Source organism: Nelusetta ayraudi, unplaced genomic scaffold, assembly GCF_046127955.1.
Source record: "Nelusetta ayraudi isolate G7.1 ecotype Tasmania unplaced genomic scaffold, CSIRO-AGI_Nayr_v1 ptg000083l, whole genome shotgun sequence".
Taxonomy (NCBI): Eukaryota; Metazoa; Chordata; class Actinopteri; order Tetraodontiformes; family Monacanthidae; genus Nelusetta; species Nelusetta ayraudi.
This window is the reverse complement of record NW_027466133.1, coordinates 2,177,501-2,199,433: the sequence shown is the minus strand read 5'-3', so window position 1 is coordinate 2,199,433 and position 21,933 is coordinate 2,177,501. Positions and strand designations below refer to the sequence as shown.

The following is a 21,933-nucleotide window of genomic DNA, read 5'->3' as shown; positions in this document are numbered from 1 at the left end:
GTACACACAGAGTACAGAGTAGAAAAATATAACAGCCATTCTTGACAGCAAACAAACGTAAACAAAGAAAAGCAAACATCTTGTGGGACGAGATTCTACGAGAATTACGTCCCGCCAGTCGAGATTTCATGAGAATTACGGCTTATGTGCTTCACAATATTCAATGGAATCGCCTGCAAATCGCAATTGTACTTTGTTGAAAATTTTAATAGAAATTTATTAGAAATATCGCTTTTATTATGCAAAAAACTGCCATTGCTGTTGTGAGTTTGCACGGACAGGATACAAGAAAAAGCAGGAAGAAATTATTCCCCCCCCCCCCCCCCCCCCACACACACACACACACACACACTCCTCCTCCCCTTCACTCCTCCTCTTTCTCTTACTACAATTCTTCCCTGTTGTGGATCTTATCTGAGTGGTGGGCTTGTCACTGCGGTGGGAACAGTTCAAAGAGGAAGGGCGGGAGTGGGGCGGGAGTGGGGGGGGTGGAGGGGTGGGGGGTTGGTGGTGCTGGAAGTGGGACAGGATGGCCAGGAGTGTTTTGGAGCAATAAGCGGCTGGAGTGTGATAGTATGTGTGCAACCCTGCAGCGCCAGCTGTGTTCTATTCCCGGCTCCCCGCCGCTCGTTCCTCCGTCCGTAGGATCGGCCGGTAGCCGCCGTACCTTAGAGCACCGGTGACACCCGTCATGTCATTGGAAAGTTGTCCAGTCACGTTGACGTTGAGGTAGAAGCCAGGCGCTGAGATCATGAGACCAGCGTTTTTAAACGTGGGGCTAAAAATGTTCTTTACGCCGTGTTTGTTTAAACAGCGTGTTTGTTACTTATTGAGTGTGTAATCGTTGCAATTAGTGAGGCACGGACGCTGATGGTGGAGTTGGCACCGGCAGTCAGCTGACCTGTGATTCCTGCTGCAGTTGGTTCAGTCTCTCTTCTTGTTGCCCCGCGTTTTGTTTTTTAGTTGCTTGTTTTGGATTTTTTTTTTTTCCAACGAGTGCAGATGTGATCTTGCAAATTTCTGGAAAAAAAACATAAGAAAAGTTGCTTTGGAAAAACAACTGCTAAGAAAGCCCCGGTTTCTTTTTTCGAGTTTTATCGGTTAGCGTCTCCGGCTGGATCCCCAGTCGCAAATATTCACTTGTGTCCAAGACGCTCGTGTGCTCCTCGTGTGGCGATAACTATCAGTGTTTATTCACTTCTTTGTTTTTTCCTGTTTCTTTCTATGTTCTATAAACACAAATTGTCAGACAGGCCCTCGACGCGGCCACTTCTGTATTTCAGCCCCCCCCCCCCAAAAAAAAATCAGCCAACAATAATAATAATGAGAATTATAAGGATAACGATGATAATAATGATAATAATAATAATTCCTCCTGAACTGTTCACTCGTTACACATTTGTCCTCCACTCTGCGCAGCTACATTGAACTTGTGAATGATAATTGTGAAAGATAAACGTCTCTCTGTTCTAATTTCCACTCTGGCAGTTGAAAGCACGAGGTCGTGAGCGGCTAAATGCTCGCGGCCCTCTGGCAGACTGACACCCCTGTTCCTCCAATCCAGTCCATTACATGCCGGATATGAGCCGCTGCAGCCTTGATTTGTGGATTAAAAGCCCTATTTTTTTTTAATGATTATTATTATTATTTTTTTTAACTATGATCTCCCGAGCCGCTGCGGCAGAGTCATCGACTGTCTGGGCGAGAATCTGCTGCACCTGACTGCGCACACTTTGACGTAGAGAGTTTTCCTCACTGGTGAGATAGAGCAGGTGGCTCCTAACTGGGTGAATATTAAATATGTTTTTCCCCTGCGAGCCGGGACGACGGCTTCTGGCCGGGGGTTCAGCGGTTAGCGCGCGCTCAGATTTGAAGGCTGCGGGAGACGAAACGCGGCGTCGCAAAAGAATTCTGATTCTCACGCGCTCGCATTATCCGCAGCCAATCAGACGGGCCACTCGATGAGAACAAACACATTATGCGCAGGCTGTTGATTCACAGCCATTTGCGGCGCATTGATTCTCCCCCACAGCGCTGCCAAGCGCCGCTGCCGCCCCCCCCCCCCTTGTCTACCCCTCCCCCGCCGCCTCGCCCTCTCTCATCTTGAATTAGGCAGAAACACCCTTGATTTTTTTTTTCTTGCGGATGTTAATGAAAATTTGTACAGCTCTATTTCAGAATAAATGGAGGAGTAGCGGGGGGAAGGATCCGATAGGCCGAGTGGTTCCCAGGCATGACGAGGCGAGCGCAGAGAGTTCAGTGTTTATAGAGGGTGACTGGTGTGTGTGTGTGTGTGTGTGTGTGTGTGTGTGTGTGTGTGTGTGTGTGTGTGTGTGTGTGTGTGTGTATGTGGTGGACGGTGCCATTGTCCTCACTGTATGGACTGCGGAATTACGTAAGACTTTTTTCAGGGGGTGGGAGGGTAGCTGCTAGACGCTAACTTGCTAGCGCCGCCGTAGCTGCGATTGTCGGGCCACGCCCACTGAGTAAGCAAACGGCACGTTACAGGCGGCGGGCCAGGTGAGCGTCAGGTCCAGACCTGTTTGCTCCTGTGAAGTTGATCATCCCCGGCCCTGCCTACGCGCTGAGTACACACACTCACACACACACAAACACACACACACACACTAAGCATTTCCTCCCCGCCCCTTGCTTTATCTGGTGTGGAACGAAACAGGAGGAGAAAGTCATGCTGACTTAAGCGAGTCTGTCATCTTATCTAAAGCAGGAACCCCCCCCCAAGAAAGAATCAATACAGGAAATTATGAGCCAGAGAGATATTTTTTTTCACCCACCCCCTCCTCCTCCTCCTCCGCTGCCTATGCTCAATTTGCCCAATTTTCAGGAACAATTGGACTATTAGCTACTTGTAGGCATTTCAAAAGCCACCATGCAGCGCTAATTGTACAATTACCGCGGCGGATTCTCTCGCTCTCTCCCACTAGAAGGAGCCCGGGCCGAGTAATCCTATACCGCAAAGTCTCCGTAATCCCAGGACTTTCCAGAAGCATGTATGACGCGCTTGATAATATCTGCCGGGGCCAAACTCCGGTGTATGAATTCCAGCTGCAAGGAAGCGAGCGAGATGAGGGGCGCGCGCACACACACACGCACACTCTCTCTCCCTCTCTCTCACACACACACACACACACACATACACACACACACACACACATGCGCCGTGCAGCTGCTTTGTGATTTTCAAAGTCCGGGAACACCGGAGTGCTGGAGATGTTGTATTTCCACTGTAGCCCTGGAGACAGAAATCTAAAAAAAAAAAAAAAAAAAAAAAAAAAACACCTTGCCAAATCTTGTATATGTTTTATGTTGCCTAGCAACAGTTTCCTCTCCCTCCGTCTTCTGTGTTTCCTTCTCTTTGCCAGTTTAGAGTTTTCCTCGCCGTCTTTGTCCCTGCATTCTCCCGGTGGCTCGTCACAGTTAATTAAGTTCCACCAGAGACGCTGTTAAAGCAAAGGCCGCTTTACTTATTTGCACGTTAATTATTTAGACTTAAGCGGGGCTCCCGCCTGAGCCTGAGTCCGTCGCTTCATGCTTTCAGAAGCCGCCCGGCGCTGCGGCTCTGTGTTGTTTTTTATTTTTTACAGCGGGGGGGTTCTCGCCACCGCCGCTGCCGCCCACGCCTTTTGTTTCGGGTGAGAAGTGGCAGCGGGTTTTTGATGGAGGCTCTCTGCCGCGTGATTGGCAGGTCTATCTGTCACTCAGCCCCGGGGACTCTCGCTGCTCTAATTAGGTCGCCGGGCTCGCTCACCTCCTGGATGCTGCGGCAGAACATGGATCAAATGATGGCGGCCTTGTTGTGGACCGCGGCGGCTTGGAAAGGTGGCGGCAGAGGTGGGAGTGTGTGTGTGGTGATGGTGGTGGTGGGGGGGGGGGGCAAAGACAAAAAAAAAAAAAAAAGAAGGCGTCTGTTTTGTGTCCACAGCCCCAGAGGGCTGCTTTCTACACCTGTCTGCTGCCTTTCCTCTTGTTTTCCGCGGCGCCCCCTGTCTGTGCTCCGGGCCAACGAGTGCAGTCACTGCGCGTCGCTCTGCGTTCTGCTGCGTTCTGCTGCGTTAAACGGCAGGAGGAGGGGGAGGGGTTGGGGGGCAGGGGTGGGGGCCGCCGGCCCGTCGCCGGGTAATTTGATTTCACCGGGTTAATTGACGATTGAGGGGGTGGGTCCGATTCCTGCTGTGCTCCTCTTGCAACTGGCAACCCTGACCTGGCAACGCAGCAGCAGCCCCAGCAGCTTTTTCCTTGTGTGTGTGTGTGTGTGTGTGTGTGTGTGTGTGTGTGTGTGGAGGGGATGTGGGTCTATAAACTTTCATTAATTAGCTGAAATGGCATTTAATTAATTCGCCGAATCGTTTAATTGTTGCACTTGTAGTGACATCAAGTGTGTTTTCAGTGTTTACAGCAGTCAGCAGAGCAACAGAAGAGGAAGAGGACTTTTTTATGATAAAAACGCTAAATTGCGTCATATTAACTTCACCCACATGTTATAAAATTCACTTCACCAAGCAGTGTCTCCATCCTGTCAGCTAAACTCCATCCTTTTCTTCGGTCTCTTGCTCCTCCACTTTTGAGGAAGCACCCTGCGAATCAGGCTTTTGTGATGTCACAAAGGGCACTGATTCCTCTCCCAGTGTAATGAGAACACCCGCAGCCAGGTGTTGGCTCCGCCCTCCGAGGCCGCCTTGTTTTTTGTCCCCTCTCCAAACGTGTTGAAGGTCCAACAAAGTGTCAGTATGGAGTGACAGCAGGAGGCTGTAAACACAGGGCTAATTGATCCTTTTTCCTGATATCTAAAGCTCTATTATCGAAGCTCTACCCAACTCTAGCCCTATTGAGGATTTGAGAGTTTCCTCATCGTGTGTTGCTGCTCCACTACAGACGTCTGAAAAACACTTAAAGGTTTTTTCTCTTCCCCTGTTTATCTAATGAGCGAGCGACACGGCACTTGCATGTTATTCCAGAGACACATCCGGTGTTTGAACAAGTGCTTTAAGCAGTCACGATCACTCAGCGCTAAATCTCGGTGACAAAAATATTCCTCTTTACGAGACTGCCGTGCATTAAAACCTGCCGCGTCTTGCCTGTTGAATGCTTTTAAGGTGCGGCGGCGGTGGCGGCAGCAAATGTTTGGTTAGCCTAATAACTTGAATGGCGACTGTGTGAAAAGCAGCGAGTAAACAGTGAGGCTGATATCGCCGAGTTAGAATAACAAACCTCAGCGGCGCACTGGTGCGGAGCTCTGGAGAAAACAAAGCTTTTCGCCCGCACGCGCTTCAACGTTGTTTTGTCGGGCCGGACAATATTGGCACTGTGGATTCTGGCTAAAATCCAGCTTGTGTCCGAATCGTGTTTCTGATGATAAAATGTGGAGCCGAGGATGTAAATACAGAATGTAAAAATAAATAAACTAGAGCCGGAATAATCGTAACGTCGCTTTGCCAACTGGAAGCCCAGCAGCTATCACACAAAAAAAAAGAATTTCTGATTCCAATTTGTTGTAGACGGGTTCAGTTAGGGCAACTGCACTTGTTCTCGCCATCCACTTGCCCTAACTGAACCCTTCTGCTTTAAGATGACCTAGATGACTGAGAGCCTTCATACACGTTCCAATTTAATATATTTTAATGTTTTCTGTGTGTGTGTTATTTTCATTATTAATGTAAAAAAAAAACCATCTTGTACTATTAATTGCAGTGCACACGCAGGCAAGGCATCTCTTTGGTCTCCCCGGAACGCTGGGAAAAATGCCACAACGCTTTGACATTCCATCCATCAAATGAATAATGAACTCAATTTCATAAATAAGAAATAAATAAGTGGTAGTCGGAGACAGACCGTGATTTTATTGAATCGTGAACGCGTGGAACCAAACACAGAAGCTTCCCGTGATAATTAATAGATTACTTTTTTTTTTTTTTTTTTTTTTTTAAACAAGAGTTGTGTGTGTCGAGTGCGACTCTCGACACGGCGGCAGCGGCGAGACGTGATTAAATTAGCCGCCCTGCTCTTCGACACGGAACAAAAAGATCCCGTCGCATTCGCTCGAATGGAGACGTACGGGGGGGAGGTTGTTATCGGGAGACGCGGGAGGCAGCGTCACCAAGAGTCCCCCCCACCCCCTTCCCCCCCAACTAAAAAAACCAAACAAAAAAAAAAACACAGAAACTCTCCGAGCCCAAATATTGGCGGCTCGCCGAAGTGTCAAAGCTGATTTGAAGTTGATGAGAACGCCGCGGCACTCTGTCAGAGTGAGTGTTCCTCTTGTGGCCGAGTGGCAGGGAGAACTGCTGATACAAGCTCTCTCTCTCTCTCTCTCTCTCTCCCTCCCTCGCTCGCCCCAAAGTGCCTCCTTTGTCAGACCATCAGACGGCGGCGAGATTCATGTGGCATCTCGCTCTCTCTCCCCTGCCGTCCTCTGTCAGCTTTATTAGCGCCGGAGACGACGCTCCTCCGCTCTGATGCAAATTCTGCCCATCAGCTCTCTCTCCCCCCCTCCCCCCTCCCCCCCCCAACACCCTTCAGACGCCTCCTTCTACTGCTGTTGAAAAAAAAACCAACATCCTTTGACGTTAATCTTTCATTATTTGGCGTGGAAAGGCGTCAAGCTCCTGTTGTTGTTGCCGGAGCGGTTCAGGCCCGGCTTTGAATCAGATGTCATGAGATTCCTTTTGTTGTCCCCACGCGGATGTTTAAGTGTGCGCTCGCGCGCTCGGCGGAGGTACAGCGTCGAGACGGCGCCTCGCGTTCAGTCGGGTCAGGGTTCAAAAGGTCCCTCGCAGTTATTGAGCAAGAGAAAGATGAGTAATGAAAAAAAAAATTACACTTGCAGTTTTGCGGAAGCCTCCCCTGCAAAGTGAATGTCAAGTGCGCTTCCCTAACCGGGGGGGTCTCCTCTGCGTCGTAAAGCTCCCTGGGCTTTAAACAATATGTGGCTCACACACACACACACACACACACACACACACACACACACACACACACCCCGTATATAAAGTGTATTAATGTGTCAGTCTTTCGGTCCGGCGGTATGGAAGCTTAATCTCTGGAAATTGGATCCTCTTGTGTGTTTAAGTCGCAGGGTTTAGGAGGTTTGATCCAGTCCATTATACAGAGAAACGTATGGATTAACTCACTCCCGATTTATTTCTTCTTTTTTTTTTTTCCTGTGGGTGTGAACACACGGCTGTGGTTTACCTCAGGTGGTGGCGACGGAGATTGCGGCCCGGTCGACATTGTCGTCGTTGCTTCATTTGTTTGAATGTGAAAAAATGCGAAAAGGTCAGGTCTGGTAAAGAGCCCATAGAAAGTGTTTGTGCAGGAAAGGCGACGCTTGCAGGTCGGACTGGACCAATAGAGTATCTCGAATGTGAGGGGACCAATTAGAGTCGCTGCTGCTTTAGTATTTGCAAAGTCTCCCCAGTTATGGAGGACTTTTCCTTGACTTGACATAAAGACTTGCGGAATGACTTTAAATATCAAATATTCTGTAAATATTTGCAGAAAAAGGCGCAGTTAGCCGCTGCGTGAAGCCCCGCCCACCTGTCGGAGAATCCGCTCCGATTGGCCCGGTCGGTTCTGCCTCAGCGGAATGGGGGCTCAGGAAGAACCGGGATTCTCCTCCATGCTGGGAGAAAACACGTCGGCCAGCTGTTATCTCCTCGCTGTGTTTACGAGACAAAAAGACATAAAAAGGCGGGAACAGGAGGAACTGGGGAGTGGGGGAGGGGGGGAGGGGAGAGAAGGGAGTGGAGGAAGTGGAGGAGAGGGAGCTACGGCTGTATTCAGAAGGCATCCGTAACAGCGGCCCGAGCGCCGAGAGATGAGAGGGAGAGCGCAGACAAGGAAGATAATAGAGGTGAGAGTAAGGTCAGAGCTCCGGTCCGTCTTCGCCGTGGACGGGGGAGGAAAAAAAAAAAGAAAAAAATAAAGGAGAAGACGAAGAAGAAGAAGAAGGAGGCACTCTTGTTTTTGCTCCTGCACTCCATCAGAAATTGAACCGGCCAACCTCCAGAACAAGGGGGCTTAGGAGCGACGGCGCTATCGACGGCCAAACTAAATCCACCGTCTTCCCCCGACCCCGACCTCCTCGACCTCTCCACCACCCCCACTAGTTTTTAAACGAGATTGAATTGGGGAGGGAGACAGGGCTGAGGAGGAGGGGGGGGGGAGGGCGGCGCAGCGCGGGGGGTGAATAAATGTTGATTTGTTCTTTGGTTCCTGGCGAAGGCTCTCGGGGTCGTCCTGGCTTAAGACTCCACATGATGAGCGGTGCGTTCAGTGTCAGCGGGTCAACCGTCCGTCCAGCGAGCCGCTCCGGAACTGTTTAAATTCCCAAGGGCGCCGCATCCGGACTGATATTAATGCCATGTTTAAACATTTTTTTTTTTTTTAAAAGCCGATTTATAATTGCTTTGGCGCGAGTGTGAGATACGGCACAACGATGAAGCAAAGTCACTCAAACGCTGCTTACGTGTCTTATGTGTCTGTGTGTTAACTTAATCGCAGAGATTTTTTTTTTGTTGTTGCCTGCTGTGAACAAATATCAGTCAGTGGGTTCTCAATTAAGAAGAAATAATAGAAATAAAAAGGCACATCGCCGCTGTTGTCACCGCCGCTACCAAGGCTAACAAGCCTCTAATGGTAATTAAGCTGCAGACGAGCAACAAACGCGTTTAATGCGACTATCACCTCAATTCTGAGTGATTTAACGCCACGGAAACTTCAGCCGTCCTAATCATCAGTTGCTTGTCTTGGCGCGGCGGGACTTTTTTTTTTTTTTTTTTTTTTTTTTTTTAACACGTCGCTAATCTGTCACTCGCGTTTGCCGAGATAATGGCAGCCGTCAGGTTTTTTTTCTCCCCCTTTCTTTCTCTCTCTGTTTCTCTCTCTCTGCTTCCTCTAACGCGTTACGAGCGATAAGTTATTCGTGTAAATATGACAGCTCGCGTCTCGTGAGCCGCGACTTCAGAGGCCCAAGTCGCACGTGCTCGCTTGCGCGCAGAGGCCGCCGAGACGAGGCAGATCTTCGCTGTCGCCGGCGAGGAAAAAAACAAAAAACTGGACATCAGCCAGAAAACACGTCGGCCTCCTGATGCACGTCGGCGTGTTGGAGGCACTTCTGCTCTGCACAGCGTCACAGCTGCTCCGTGTGATGTTTGTGCGAGCGTGTGTGTGTGTGCGTGTGTGTGTGTGTGTGTGTGCAGGCATGTGCAGGGAGCTGCCTGGGAGCATGTGACTGCAGCACTGTTCCTCTTCCTGCAACCGTGCCTCGGCAAATCCTCGGCAGGCCTGCAGCGAGGCGTCCTTCGCTGCTTTTTCCGCGAGCCGAGGCCTTGGAAAGCACACGCAGACACACGTTCACCTGTGTGCTGTGTGTGTAGTGTGTGTGTGTATGTAGACGGAAGGCGGTCGGGGGAAAAGGCTTGTTACCGGCAAGACCACAGAGCCGTTTCAGCTGCTTATAGCCTGTAAAAAAGGAGATAAAGGGTCAGTTTAGTCAGTTTGATGTGCTGTCTGGTTTTTATGCAATGTCCTATTATGATATCATAATCTCCTCATCGTTGTTAATAATCATGATTTAATAATGAATCATTTTGAATAAATAAGATAGTACAAAGAACATGAGCAAAAATATATGAACTATTTTGTCTGCCTGGGGTTCCCCTTGATAAAAAAAACAACAACTTTTAAGTGAAGTTATGTTTAACAAAACATTTGTCTAAAACCCCAAAACCAAACTGAAGGTCCCATTTTTCTGCCATGGCGGCTCCTCCCATCTCTCATATCAAAGCAACAATTGTGTGTGTCTGTCCTGTCAGCCAGCTCAGAAATGAAAAGAGTCCCTCCGTTAGCGCCAAAGGTTCGGTCGGGGCGCGAAACATCAGCCCTTTGTGACGTCACGATGGGCGCCGAGCCCACTGGTGCTGGTTTCTTGTTTACAAAGCAGGCATCCGATAGCGTTAGCATTCCACCGTTAGCGTCGGAGCCCTTGTGGCGAGGCTGCGGTTACTCTTTTTTTTGTGGGAGATTCTGTCAGACTGGCTTTGTTCCTCGTCCACCAGTTCGTCCTCTCCTGAAACTCGTCCTCGGGGGGGATTCTTGCCAGTCGACTCACCGCAGAGACCACGTGACACCGTCTAAATACAAACAGGCGGCCCCTCTTCCTCAGCGGACGCTCTGCTCGGTGTTTGTTTATTTTTTTTATATATATGTGGGCGTGTATATATATATATATATATATATGTATATATATATATATATATATATATATATATATATATATTTTTTTTTTTTTTTTTAACCTCCTCCTTCAGCAGGCGGGCAGCTGTGTCAAGCGGCGGAGGAACTTTTGACATTGACTCGCTGTGACGAGGCAGCGCGAGCAGATGTCTGCGTCTCTTTTTGCTCTGGGAGAAAACGGCATCCTTGACCTTGTCGCTGCTAATTTTAGGGCGCCGGCTTATCGCAGCAGCCAGTGTTTGTATCTCCCATTACACACGCTGCCATTACGGGAGGGACGCGCTTGTAATTACCTCAGCATTCTGCACTCAGGACTGGCCCCCGGGGGTGGGACCGGCGGCGGCCGGTGTTTGGAGGATAATGTCTGCATACATACATATCTATATATACATAGAAACATATTTGCCCACGTCAGACACGTCAGTCGTCTGCCGGTTAAGATTCCGCTTTCGATTCGACCGCGTCCGGAGCTGCTGGGCGCGTGCCAGACGGGCAGCTTCAAAGCTGCACTTCCTGTTTCTTTTAAAGGGCTTAAATCTTCTTTGAGCCGCTCCTTGCTACCTGAAGTGGGTCAGTGTTTCTACCCGCCAGCCCCTCCCTCCTTCCCTCCCTCCCCCCTGCTCTCCCGCCACTTCTCTGCCGCAATCTCACAGCTGGGTGAAAGTCGGGAGGGGAGGTCGGAGGCTCTGCCGTGCCTGCCCCTGCGTGTTTGCGCACACATGCAAACAGGGAAAAAAAGGGGGGAGAAAAAAATTGTAAGAGCAGGCGTGAGACTCCTGACTCGGACGTCTCACTGGGGGAGGAGGGATGTTTCCCCCCCGCCCCTCAAATCTGCTGAATGTAATCCATCTGTCCGTAAAAAGTGAAAAGACATCAGCCGTAGAGCGCATGGAAAAAGTGAAAAGCGTTAAAAAGAAAGGAAAAAAAGACGCAGTGATTGGATAAACCTGCTGCCCGTCAAGTTGGACCCGACTCCCGCTAGTTTGCGGGGCTGTAGACGGGAGCTTTTGGAGACGGAAAATGAGATTTTAGGCTTGAAATTTAAGTGATCCGGCTGCATTGTGAGGATTCTGGGGGGAGTTTCAGCTGCTGCTGCTGCTGCTGCTGCTGCTGCTGCAACTTAGGAAATGTCACACATGACACACTACACGTCTTCCGAGGTCTTTCTTTTTCATTATAAAACATTATATATGATTTTACAATTTTTATAAAAATTAATTACAAAACATATACAAAATAAAATGTGTTCAAAAAAAAAAAAGAAAAAAAAAAAATATATATATTATTAATTTCCCATAGCAACTGTTCCCAGTTCAGGTGTGACAACTTCTTTCACCGACGACGAAGCAGGATTTTTTTTTTTTTTTGCCTGTGTGGTTCTCCGCTGAAAGTTGGACTCGGCCCTTCGCTGATCGCCGTTGCTCTCTCTCTCTCTCTCTCTCTCTCTCTCTCTCTCTCTCTCTCTCTCTCTCTCTCTCTCTCTCTCGCTCGGCTGGGAGCCTCCCAAGTCTGCAATAGGCAACACAAACAGTCATCATCCCATTTAGATGAAATGGAGGAGATGTCAGCTGCTGGGCTGAGCTCCAGCCATTGACCCCCCCACCCCCCTCCCCTAACCCTCCACCCCACCACCAGCACATCTCTCACTCTATCTCTCTCTCTCTTGTGGCTCCTCTCTCCTCACTGTGTTTCACTCAAGGCCGTCCCTGGTGTCTGCCCGTCGCTCTCTGCCTCCTTCAGCCCCGCCAGAGTCGCAGGAGCTTTTATTGCAGCGGCGGCGGCGTGTAAAACCGCCGGTTAAATGTGGCCGTAACGGCTCAACGGGGGCACGTTAAGTGTTTTTAATAATAAAGGCGCAAAAGAAAACGGGTTTTTTGGGTCGACGTCGTCCGGCTGCTGTGGAGGAAATCTGGCGCTGCTCTAACACAATAGGTTTCATTCTTTTATTACTGGGCTTTATGGTTGGATGTGTGTTTTTATCGCTCCGACGTGACGTTTGAAACGAGGAAGGGGCTTTAATGTGGGAAAAGATCAGTGAAACGATTTGAATGTTCAGTTTCCTCGATAATTTGAATGAAGGACATTTAATTAAAGGTGGGATTTATTGATGATTTATGCTGCGACTATGCTTTTATTTTATTTTTCATCGTGTTTGTTGTTTTGTTTTTTTTAGTCAGTGGATCACGTTAAAATTCCCAATGAATGGGCTGTTTGAAGAAGGAGTCCTGATCCGTGTTGTGGAATTCCTGCTTGTATTCTGGACTTGAACCATAAAATTCCAAGTTATGACTCATTTCAAACAAGCCCTGCTCATCATCACTGCTAAAAGTATTTTCATCTGGTTTGCACAACTCGACGCCACTTCGACCTCTGACCTCCCGTCCTCCCTCCCTCTCTCTCTCTCCCCCCCTGCAGGCCGAGCTGACGGGCATCAAATGGCGCTGCTACTGCTTCCGCGGCGGCGGCGAGTACGGCCCGGTGATCTCGGCGCCGGCCCAGGACGACCCGGTGCTGCGCAGCTTCATGCGCTGCGTTCAGGCCAACCTGCTGTGCGTGTGGCGCCGCAAGGTCAAGCCCGACGCCAAGGAGCTGTGGATCTTCTGGTGGGGCGAGGAGCCCAACCTGTCCGACGTCATCCATCACGAGCTGGAAGGTGAGCGCCGGGGGGGGGCTGAGGGAGCGGGGGTGAGGGATGGAGCCGCCGCCGCTCCATCCGTCTTAATTATTTCCCCGTCCTGCCGGTTGCCAGCGCCGACGCTTTGTTTTGCCCTTTTATTTTTTTATTCCCATTTGATTTTACGAGACTCGTCTTCTCACCGCCGCCCTGTGATATGTTTGTTTATATGAACTTGAAGTACGACTGCACGCGTCGTTAATTCCAGTTGAACGGGAGCCAGGAGCGGTTTTTGCGTGCGTGAGCCGAGCTGCTTCTCCCGCGGCGACGGTGGGGGCGGAGCCACTAGTTTGCCTCCTGGAGGATAAGGAAAACAAAAAAAAACGACTGAGTTGTGTTTGCTTTTCGCCGCACAAGTGTTTGCATATTGAAGCTGGAGGAGATTTTCTCTCTTTTTTTTTGCAGCGCGCCTCTGTGTTTATGTGTTGGTGAAAATTACACCCAGATACCCCCCCCAATCCCCTCCCCCTCTTACCCGAGAGAGAGAGAGAGAGAGAGAGAGAGTGGGTAGAGTGCTACTGTCAGCACTATTGTCCCTATTTATAGAAACATTTTCATTATCTCACCACTCACGTGTGCAGCACAAGTCCGACATATCGACTGAGGAGCGTAGGAGTAAGCAGGAGGGGGATTTTTATCGGGTTTGGGACTCAAAGGACGAGTGAGTCAAGGAATATTTTAGGGCTTCTTTCTTTTTGTTTGTTTTTTTGTTTTGTTTTTTGAGGCGATTGGGAGACTTGGAGCCATTAGAGGCGGCTTGATGTGGAGGAAAAGGCCTCTGAGGCGCTGCAGCAGCAGTCGATAGCTGGCAAATGCTGCGGAGACACGAACGCCACTTATACACACAGTGTATCAGAATTCCATTCTGAAACCTTGCTTATAACTTGAAAGAAATTCTTAGTTTTTTTTTTTTTTGTTTTTTTTTAGAACCAGTGTGCAAACAATACCGGTTACAAAAAAAGGTGGATTTTTCATTGAAAAATCTTAAGAGAATGTCGCCACCAGCCACTGATCACAGAAACAGGTTGCCGGCCTGCGGCGTCACAGAATTGCGGCAAAAACACAGTGATAAATACCCCCCCCACACACACACACACACACATCCCCCCCCAGTAACAACCGCTGGCCATTCAATCTGCTTTTCAAAGGCTCCCATTCAGGAATTTGATTGAAGTTGCTGAATTAGTTGGAGGATTTCACGCGTCCGTGTGCTGCTGATTGGGAGAAATGCCTCGCTGGCTAATGAGCCTTAATCAGCCTCTGGTCTCGTTCAACACAGTTGCACAGACAAAATATTCCAAATAAAAGCCCATTTTTTGTTTTTGGGGGTGGTGGTTTGAGTTGCGAGGTGTCTGTCTGGTTGTCAGGTACAAACACTGATTCTTCTGCCGCAGTTTCTTGTCGCTTGTTGCTTGTTTACTCCCCGCTACCTGCTTTTAGTCTTTTGAGGATGACGCATTCTCAAGCATTATCGGCGGACTTTTTCTTTTTCATTTTTTTTTTTTTGCCTGCACAATTCTCAGAAGTCTCCTATTAAGCGTTAAAAAATAGCAGCTCTGGCTGTTTGGGGGGCACCTGATGATTGTTAATTGAAGCCGGGACGTCGTCCCCTTCCCAAATTAGAATCCGCCGTGCTATGTGTTAGCGTTAGCGGCTGAGTCTTGGTAGAATTCCGCACCTGGATCCCCGACGCGCCGTGGGAATGTTTTGGATTTCTCTCTTCCGCCTCTCCGTCTCCCCGGTGTCACCTCACTTCCCCTCCCTCCTCTCTTATCCCCTCTTCCCTGCACCGTGCCCCGTCAGCCAGTCTGCTCCTGGTGTGTGTGTGTGTGTGTGTGTGTGTATGTGTGTGTGTGATTTCCCTACCCTCGACCCCTGTCTGCTCCCTGCTGACCCGCTTTCTAAAGCAATTCTCGGCCATTTGTTTTCCTTACAAATGTCACAACAGTGAGGAGGAAGGCAGGCCTGTGAATCACAAACAGGCTTTTTTTTTCCAACGGCGTATCAAATGTCAATCGTCAAATCCGACTTTCTTGTTGTCACCGCCCCTCAACCCACATTGTTTATTTGAACTGGTTCATCCCAAATGACACATTTGCAGGCATCCATACCAGCAAAAAAAGGTTGATGGATCCCTAGAAATAATAATATCTGCCACTGTAGTTTGAAAATACATTTAAAAAAAAAATCCACATTTGAAATTGTCACAGACTTCACATTTTAAAAACTCACTCTACAATTTTTTTTTTTTGTAAATTTGCAAAATCATTTACGCGCTTGCTACTAATACGGATGCTTGCATATTTTAGTGTGAACAGCTCAGACCGACAGCTTGTCGGACACATTTAGTGTGAATGATAAAGCAGCGGGATATAATCATTGCATCTCCAGTTGTACAGCAGTTATTGAGAGGGAGCGGGAGTGCGGGCGTGTGGGTGAGCAGCCGGGCGGGCGGGCGGGCGATGTTTTCAGGCTCAGCTGCCGGCTGAGACGTGCACAGATGAATTTCTGAAAGGTGTGTGCTGTTGATTTTCGTTCCTTGTTTGTTTCTAACTGCGCAAGTCGGCGCTAATTAACTCAAACCTGGAACGCACCCGGACAAGAAAACAGCGACCACAGACGGACGGAATTTCTTTGATTCCAACTGAGGAGGGGAAGAAAGAAAAAGCTGCTTCGCACCCGACAAGGTCAAGCTGCAGCCAGAATTGGGAGTGAACAGCTGAGCAGCAACAGCTGCGACGATGAATCACTGTTCGTATTTAATTAAATTTGTTTCAAAAAGATTAAAACATTTTTTTTTTACGACGCTGGCTGTGAAAGTAAACGTCTACTTTATTTTAAGCTGCGGCACAACTTGGCTTTGACCTGGAAGAGGAGGAGCTGATTGAGAAAATAGCGTTAATTACCATTTATACAAACTGTAACCTCGCATGACTTTCACTGAGCCACTCAACCAAGTTCTGCAAACTGTTCTTCCGCTTATTATATTTTACAAACTGTTTCCCATCGGCACGGAGTGATAGACTAGTTCCAATTTGAATTAATTCGAGGTTGCTCTCCGGATTAACCTCAATCAGGACATAACTAGCGAGAAAAGCCTCCTCGGCCGCGTCTGTCCTTCCTTCAGAGCGTCCACGCTGCAGAAATCTCTCGCACAAACTCGTCGCTTGGCAAGTTTTCACTCGCTTCTCTCGTGTTTGGAGCCGTCGGCGCTCGCTTCTCCTCCCTCCTGCCTCTCGCTGGTGGAATCTGTCGGAGGTTGGAATCCGAGCGGCCGCCACCTGCTCGTGCCAGGTCGCTCTCAGCTGCCCCCCCCCCCCCCCCCCCCCCCCAACCATTAGTTTATCTGATCCTAAAGTGACGAGGCAGCGCTCGGCCGACTCGGCTGCGAGCCCATTGGCTGTTTGTCAAAAGCTGCGGTGGCGGCGGCGGCGGCGGCGATGAGAGTGTAGCAAGAAGAGGAGGAGGAGGAGGAGGAGGTGGAATGTAAGGATGGATGTTGCAAGACGCAGCTCAGGAATCCGACGCCTCACTCGGCCTTTTGCTGAAGGCGCCGAATCTTCTCACTCGGGTAAATTTCTAAGGAGACGGCGTCCTTGACGGCGGCTAAGTGAGCAGCTCCAGTCCAGATCTCTCCTCTCCGCACTTAAGCGCCGCTCGCTGATCGTCGGCAGGCTGTCGCTGTGCAGTTCAGAGTCCAGTCACACACACACACACACACACACACACACACAAACACACACAGTGTGTACGATCTGGACTCCCTAATGACTCCAGAGCCGTACGGATTTCCCGTATTTTCTGACATCACAAAAGTACACACAACAGTAACGCAATGCCTTTCAAAGGTGTCCGTGTTGCGTCTGGAGTCGCACGGCGGCGCTGCGGTCACGGCCGGCTGACACTCCGACAGTCGCGTTCGCCGGACGAAGCGCCGGTCCGTCGGCTTCTCAAGGTGCCAAGATTTGGAGAGTGTGGAGATTGCGAGTGCGTTTGCGTGTCGGAAGAAGTGTGAAACTCTGAGAGTTTTCCTCCTCCTCTTGCAATCTGCCGCCCTGAGGCGTCCTGACCCCCCGCCGCTGGGAACCGGAGAGACACGCTGGGATTGGCGACCCCCCCCCCCTCCCCCCTTACACAAACACCACACAGCCACCGTTCACCTCAACTTGAATGGAAGTAAAAAGCTGTCGTCGTGGTTCCTCGTGTTCGATTTTAAAACAAGGTTTCATTAGCAGCGCCGCATCACAAACTGTGGGGGAGAAAAAAAAACAAAAAAAGCTAAATGAAAACAAGACGCGCGCGTCGCTTGAACGCAAGGCCGTGCTTTATGAATTTCAAATAAACCCTCGTTTGCATTCTCGTCAGAGCGGTCCCTGATTAGCCGCTGCCGCCGCCGCCGTGCTAAAATAGCGGCGACGCTTTTGCTTTTGCACGCCCTTTAAAATGAGCGCCAGGAGAGAGAGACAGAGAGAGAGGGAGGAGGTGGGGGGTGGGGGGGTGGAGGCTGTTTGCTCATCCGATTCAAAAGCTTGTACAGTAAAAAAAAAAAAGAAGAAGAAGAAGAAGATAGGTGGGGGTTGGGGTGTGGAAGCTGATGACTTTGATAACGCCACAGGCGGCGCTCCGGCGCCAATGCCGCCGCGAGACGCAGCGTGTGGTCAAGGTGAACGGCGGAGCGGGTGGAGCAGCCGTTGGGCCGGAGCGGCTCGGCCCCGCGGCGACGCAGCGCATATTTATCACCTGCAGGAGACGTGCGTCTCAATCGGGCGCATGTCACACTGGATGTGTTCCACCCCAACCCCGCCGCCGACAAATGTCGATGAAATATGTTCTCTGCTTTATTTCCTTCACACCCCCACACTCCCTAACCCCCCCCACCTCCCACCCACCCACCCCCTTCATTGAAACTGTAGTAAAGCTGAGAGGAATACAAAACAGGGGAAATCCGGCAGAGAAAGATTCTGAGTGGAATCAATCCTAGCTGCGGGTGGATGTTGTTCCTGCTGCTGCTGCTGCTGCTGCTGCTGCTGCTGCTGCAGCGTCTTAACCCCGCTCGCGCTCTCAGAGAAATTATGTGCATACTTAATGCAAAGATGATCTTACAAAACGGAGAACTAAACAGCGCCGGGGATCTGAGGCGAGAGGGGAGAGATAATTAAGCGCCGCGTCTCTGAGTTCTTCCGTTAAAGAGAGAGGCCCAGATGTTGCGCTAACCCTGACGTGCTTGTTTAAGGAATGTTTCAGGAATAGCGAGGAGGTGTTGGGGGGGGGGGGGGGTATTTGTTTCACGTACCCTTCTGGGAAACCAATAAAAAAAGAGAGGAAAAAAAAGAACGAAGACGTCTTAAAAACAACTTGAAGATGATTGGACAGCATTTGTGTTTGTCGCATTCAACACTGAGCGGGACGGATTTCCCCAAAGGATTAGTTCACTCAAAACAGAGATTTCAGCCTTTTTTGCTTCTCACCCTGATGTTGTTCGAGGCTTTGGTGACGTTTTCACAGAGGACTTTAGATAAAAAAAAAACCAGAAAACCACAGAATAAAAAACACAAATATTGTGATGTCACGCCACGTTTTTAGCTAACATATCAAATTCTGCTAGCTAGCTTACATGCTACCTGAGGAGTTGCAGTTACTCTGACTGGTGTATGTGGAGACTCTAAGTAAGATGAGCCGTGATGCGCTACTGTCATCAGGAAAAGCCTTCAGTGCTGCTTTTTGTTTACAAGCTTACAGCGGCTTCCTCCTCATGTGACAGCTAAAGCTGGCAGCTAGCTGCTAGCTTCTTTTTTGTCATTCCCCAGTATGTGAGAGAGACCTGATTGATCTCTCACATTCTGCATCCAGATCGGATCTCTCAGAACCCGCCGCTGCCGCCGTTCGCCGTGTTTTTGCCGCAGACTAAAGCGAGCGAGAGGAGGGAGGAGGGGAGAAAAAAACAGAAAAAAAAAAATAAAAATAAAACCTGCTTCTCACACATCTTTTATCAGCTCGGCGGTTGGCTGGCGCGACAAAGATATGTGACCCACAAGTGGATTAGAGCAGCAGTGCTTATGAGAAAATAATCAGAGATAATGGAATTAGCAGAACGGCGAGAGAGAGAGAGAGAGACTGGGAGAGAGTGAGTGAGTGTGTGTGTGTGTGTGTGTGTGTGTGTGCGTCTGTGTGCATTGGACACGACTTTAGGCGAAACAACACAAAACGAATCGAGCAGGCGGCAAATATGTAGGAGATCCTCTCCACCCGCCCACCCGTCTGCCGGCTGGGTCTGTCCTCTATCAACCCGCTGGTGCTCTTCCCTGTACACATATATATGAGTATATGTGTGTGTGTGGGGGTTTTTACATATATACGTGTGTATATGTATGTATACATATATATATATATATATATATATATATATATGTATATATATATATATATATATATATATATATATATACATATGTATGTATATATATATATATATATATATATATATATATATACATATGTATGTATATATATATATATATATATATATATATATATATATATATATATATATATATATATATATATATATATATATACATATATATATATATACATACATATCTATACATATATATATATATATATATATAAATACATACCGAAGAGGCTGTAGGGTTTTGTGGTGCGTGTGCAGGAATCTCTGTGTCCCGTCCTCTTGTGTTCGCCGTGGCCTGAAAGCGAATGTTATCATTTTCTTGTAATTGGCACGGTGTGCGTGCGTGTGTCTTTGCGTGCGTGCCTGTGTACTTGCCTGTGTGTGTGTGTGTGTAGGGGCTGGAAGAGGTCGCGAGGTAATTGTCCTGTGAGAAGCTGCTTGCCAAATGCGTGCGCGTGCGAGTGTGCGTGCGTGCGTGCGTGCGTGCGTGTCAGAGCGCAGGAGGGAGGACTAACCTCTGCCTCCATCTGTCCACGTCTGGCTGTGAAGCCGTAATCTGGCCTGTGGAGACGACCCCTCCTCCCTCAACCCCCCCACCCCCACCCCCACCCCCTCTCCTCCCCACTCGCCACCTGCTCCAGAAACACAGGTTAGATCGAGGTTATTACCGATATGGATCCGCTGGCCGGGATGCTCCATTTGTTTTGCTCCCGGATGCCTTCTTTCTTTCCTTCTTTCTTTCCTTCTTTCTTTCTTTCTTTCTTTCTTTCTTCCTTTTTTTTTACCACTAATTTCCCAGGAATGGATGCATTATTTTTTTTTTCAAACAGCTAGTGTCTTTAAACCTGGAGTGAGGGATTTTTCCCTCTCTCTCCTTCCCTACTAACAAACAAACATCTGTTACCCTCGAGCGTTTTTTTTTCTTCTTTTTTCGCCAAAGCGGGTTGCGCACAATGCTGATTAAGCTGATTACAGCCGGATAAATCTCTCTGTATCACAACATTTTCTTACAGCAGGGGTTGTTGGCGGCATTTGTTTGTTTTTTCTCCCTCCGCCTCTGCGCTTCACCGCATTCTGTCACAGATTATTTTATTTTATTTTTATTTCAAACACGGCGAGACGAGGGCTGCAGCCACCACGTAGACTGGTGTGTGTGTGTGTGTGTGGGGGGGGGGAGTGGGGGGGGGTTGTTTTGCGGATTCCATATGCAAATGGCACTCCTCTGCGTTTTAAAGGTAGGAACGTGCGGAAAACATTTGCCTCCTCTTGGAGAAACAGTTATTTCCCCCCTCTGAGGTGGACTTTTTCGAAAGTTGACAGGTATTTTCGAATAAAAACAAAGGTGGCTCCTCTCTAATTAAAGTATTCACAGGGGATAAATTCACGTTTCTGTGTGAGTTATGAGACTTAATGAAATGTAAACAGCGGCGAGGCTCCGGCAGGAGGGTCTCAGCGCGGTGCTTCTCCTCGTCTCCGCTGGTTTCCTGGCAACCCCGCCGGCGCTGACGGAGCTCCGGGAGAGGCGGCCGCAACGCAGACGGCCAAGAAATTTGTCTGGGACGCGAACCCAGTTTGGTTCGCGCGTCAGGACTCGGATCGGAGGCTGACGGGTATCAGCGTCTCGTTTGCGGGCGGCGTCGGCGGCGATTTAAAGTCGTTCCTGTGAATAATTTGCTTTGATTCCGACTGAATTTGCCTCCGAAATCGATATTCGCAACGATCGACCTTCTCCTTGAAATGTTGCTAGACAATCAAACAAAAGAACCTACATCTGCAGTTCAGCATTCTCCCTATAATGCATTTTTCCCCTCTCATCTCTCAGCCGTCCTTTAATTTACTGCTCGGCCTCCTCACACCGACACATATTTGCATCTATCAACATAACGGCGTCATCACATCAGGCTCTCGCGCTTCTCCTTGAGTCGCTGACGGATTAAGTGTTTTCCTCGAGTGCGTCCCCGTCCCCCCCACACCCACCCACACACCCACACACACACACACACACACACACACACACACACACACACACACACACACAGACTGTCCCCCAGCAATATCCCGGCTGCTTGTGGCTTCGCTCTGATCCTGCTTGTACGGACAACAACTGCTAAAACTAAAACACATAATGATGAACATCATCATCATCGCGTCATCATCGTTGTTCCAGCATTGTGTTGCCTGCCGAGTAGGGATATTAACAATTAATTGACTAGCGATTAATTTTCTATTAAGAATTTAATTGATTAAATAAATTTAAATGAGTCAAAATTAATTGAACATTTGTTTTACAGGGGTAGTTAATGTCATTATAACCGTGTAGCGGCAGGAAAGAGCAATTCACCTGTGGATACTGTGATGGCCATAATATACCTAGAACAAGTTTTAAAAAATAAACAACAAAAGTTGAAATGTGACCCACTAGAAGTCAAATTAAAGTCAGAGGATAAATGTTTAGGGTGTTTTTACTGTTCTCTAATGTAGAAATGCGTCACATTGGACCCCCAACATTATTTAAGGATTAAATAATGTGTTCCTTACACAATTTTTTCATTGTTAAAATTTTACGTTCTCGGAAAAAATCGGTGCTTAT

General features: G+C 48.7%; 1 protein-coding gene across 5 annotated transcripts in view; it reads left to right on the top strand.

Moving 5' to 3' along the window:
• Positions 1-21,933, top strand: part of LOC142900475 (mediator of RNA polymerase II transcription subunit 13-like) — an 80,467-nt gene that overhangs the window by 8,137 nt on the left and 50,397 nt on the right. For all 5 annotated transcript variants that reach the window (XM_076044774.1, XM_076044778.1, XM_076044776.1 and 2 more), the window contains one exon: positions 12,670-12,907. In XM_076044774.1, the coding sequence (XP_075900889.1) occupies positions 12,670-12,907 (238 nt within the window). The remainder of the gene's footprint in view (positions 1-12,669; positions 12,908-21,933) is intronic.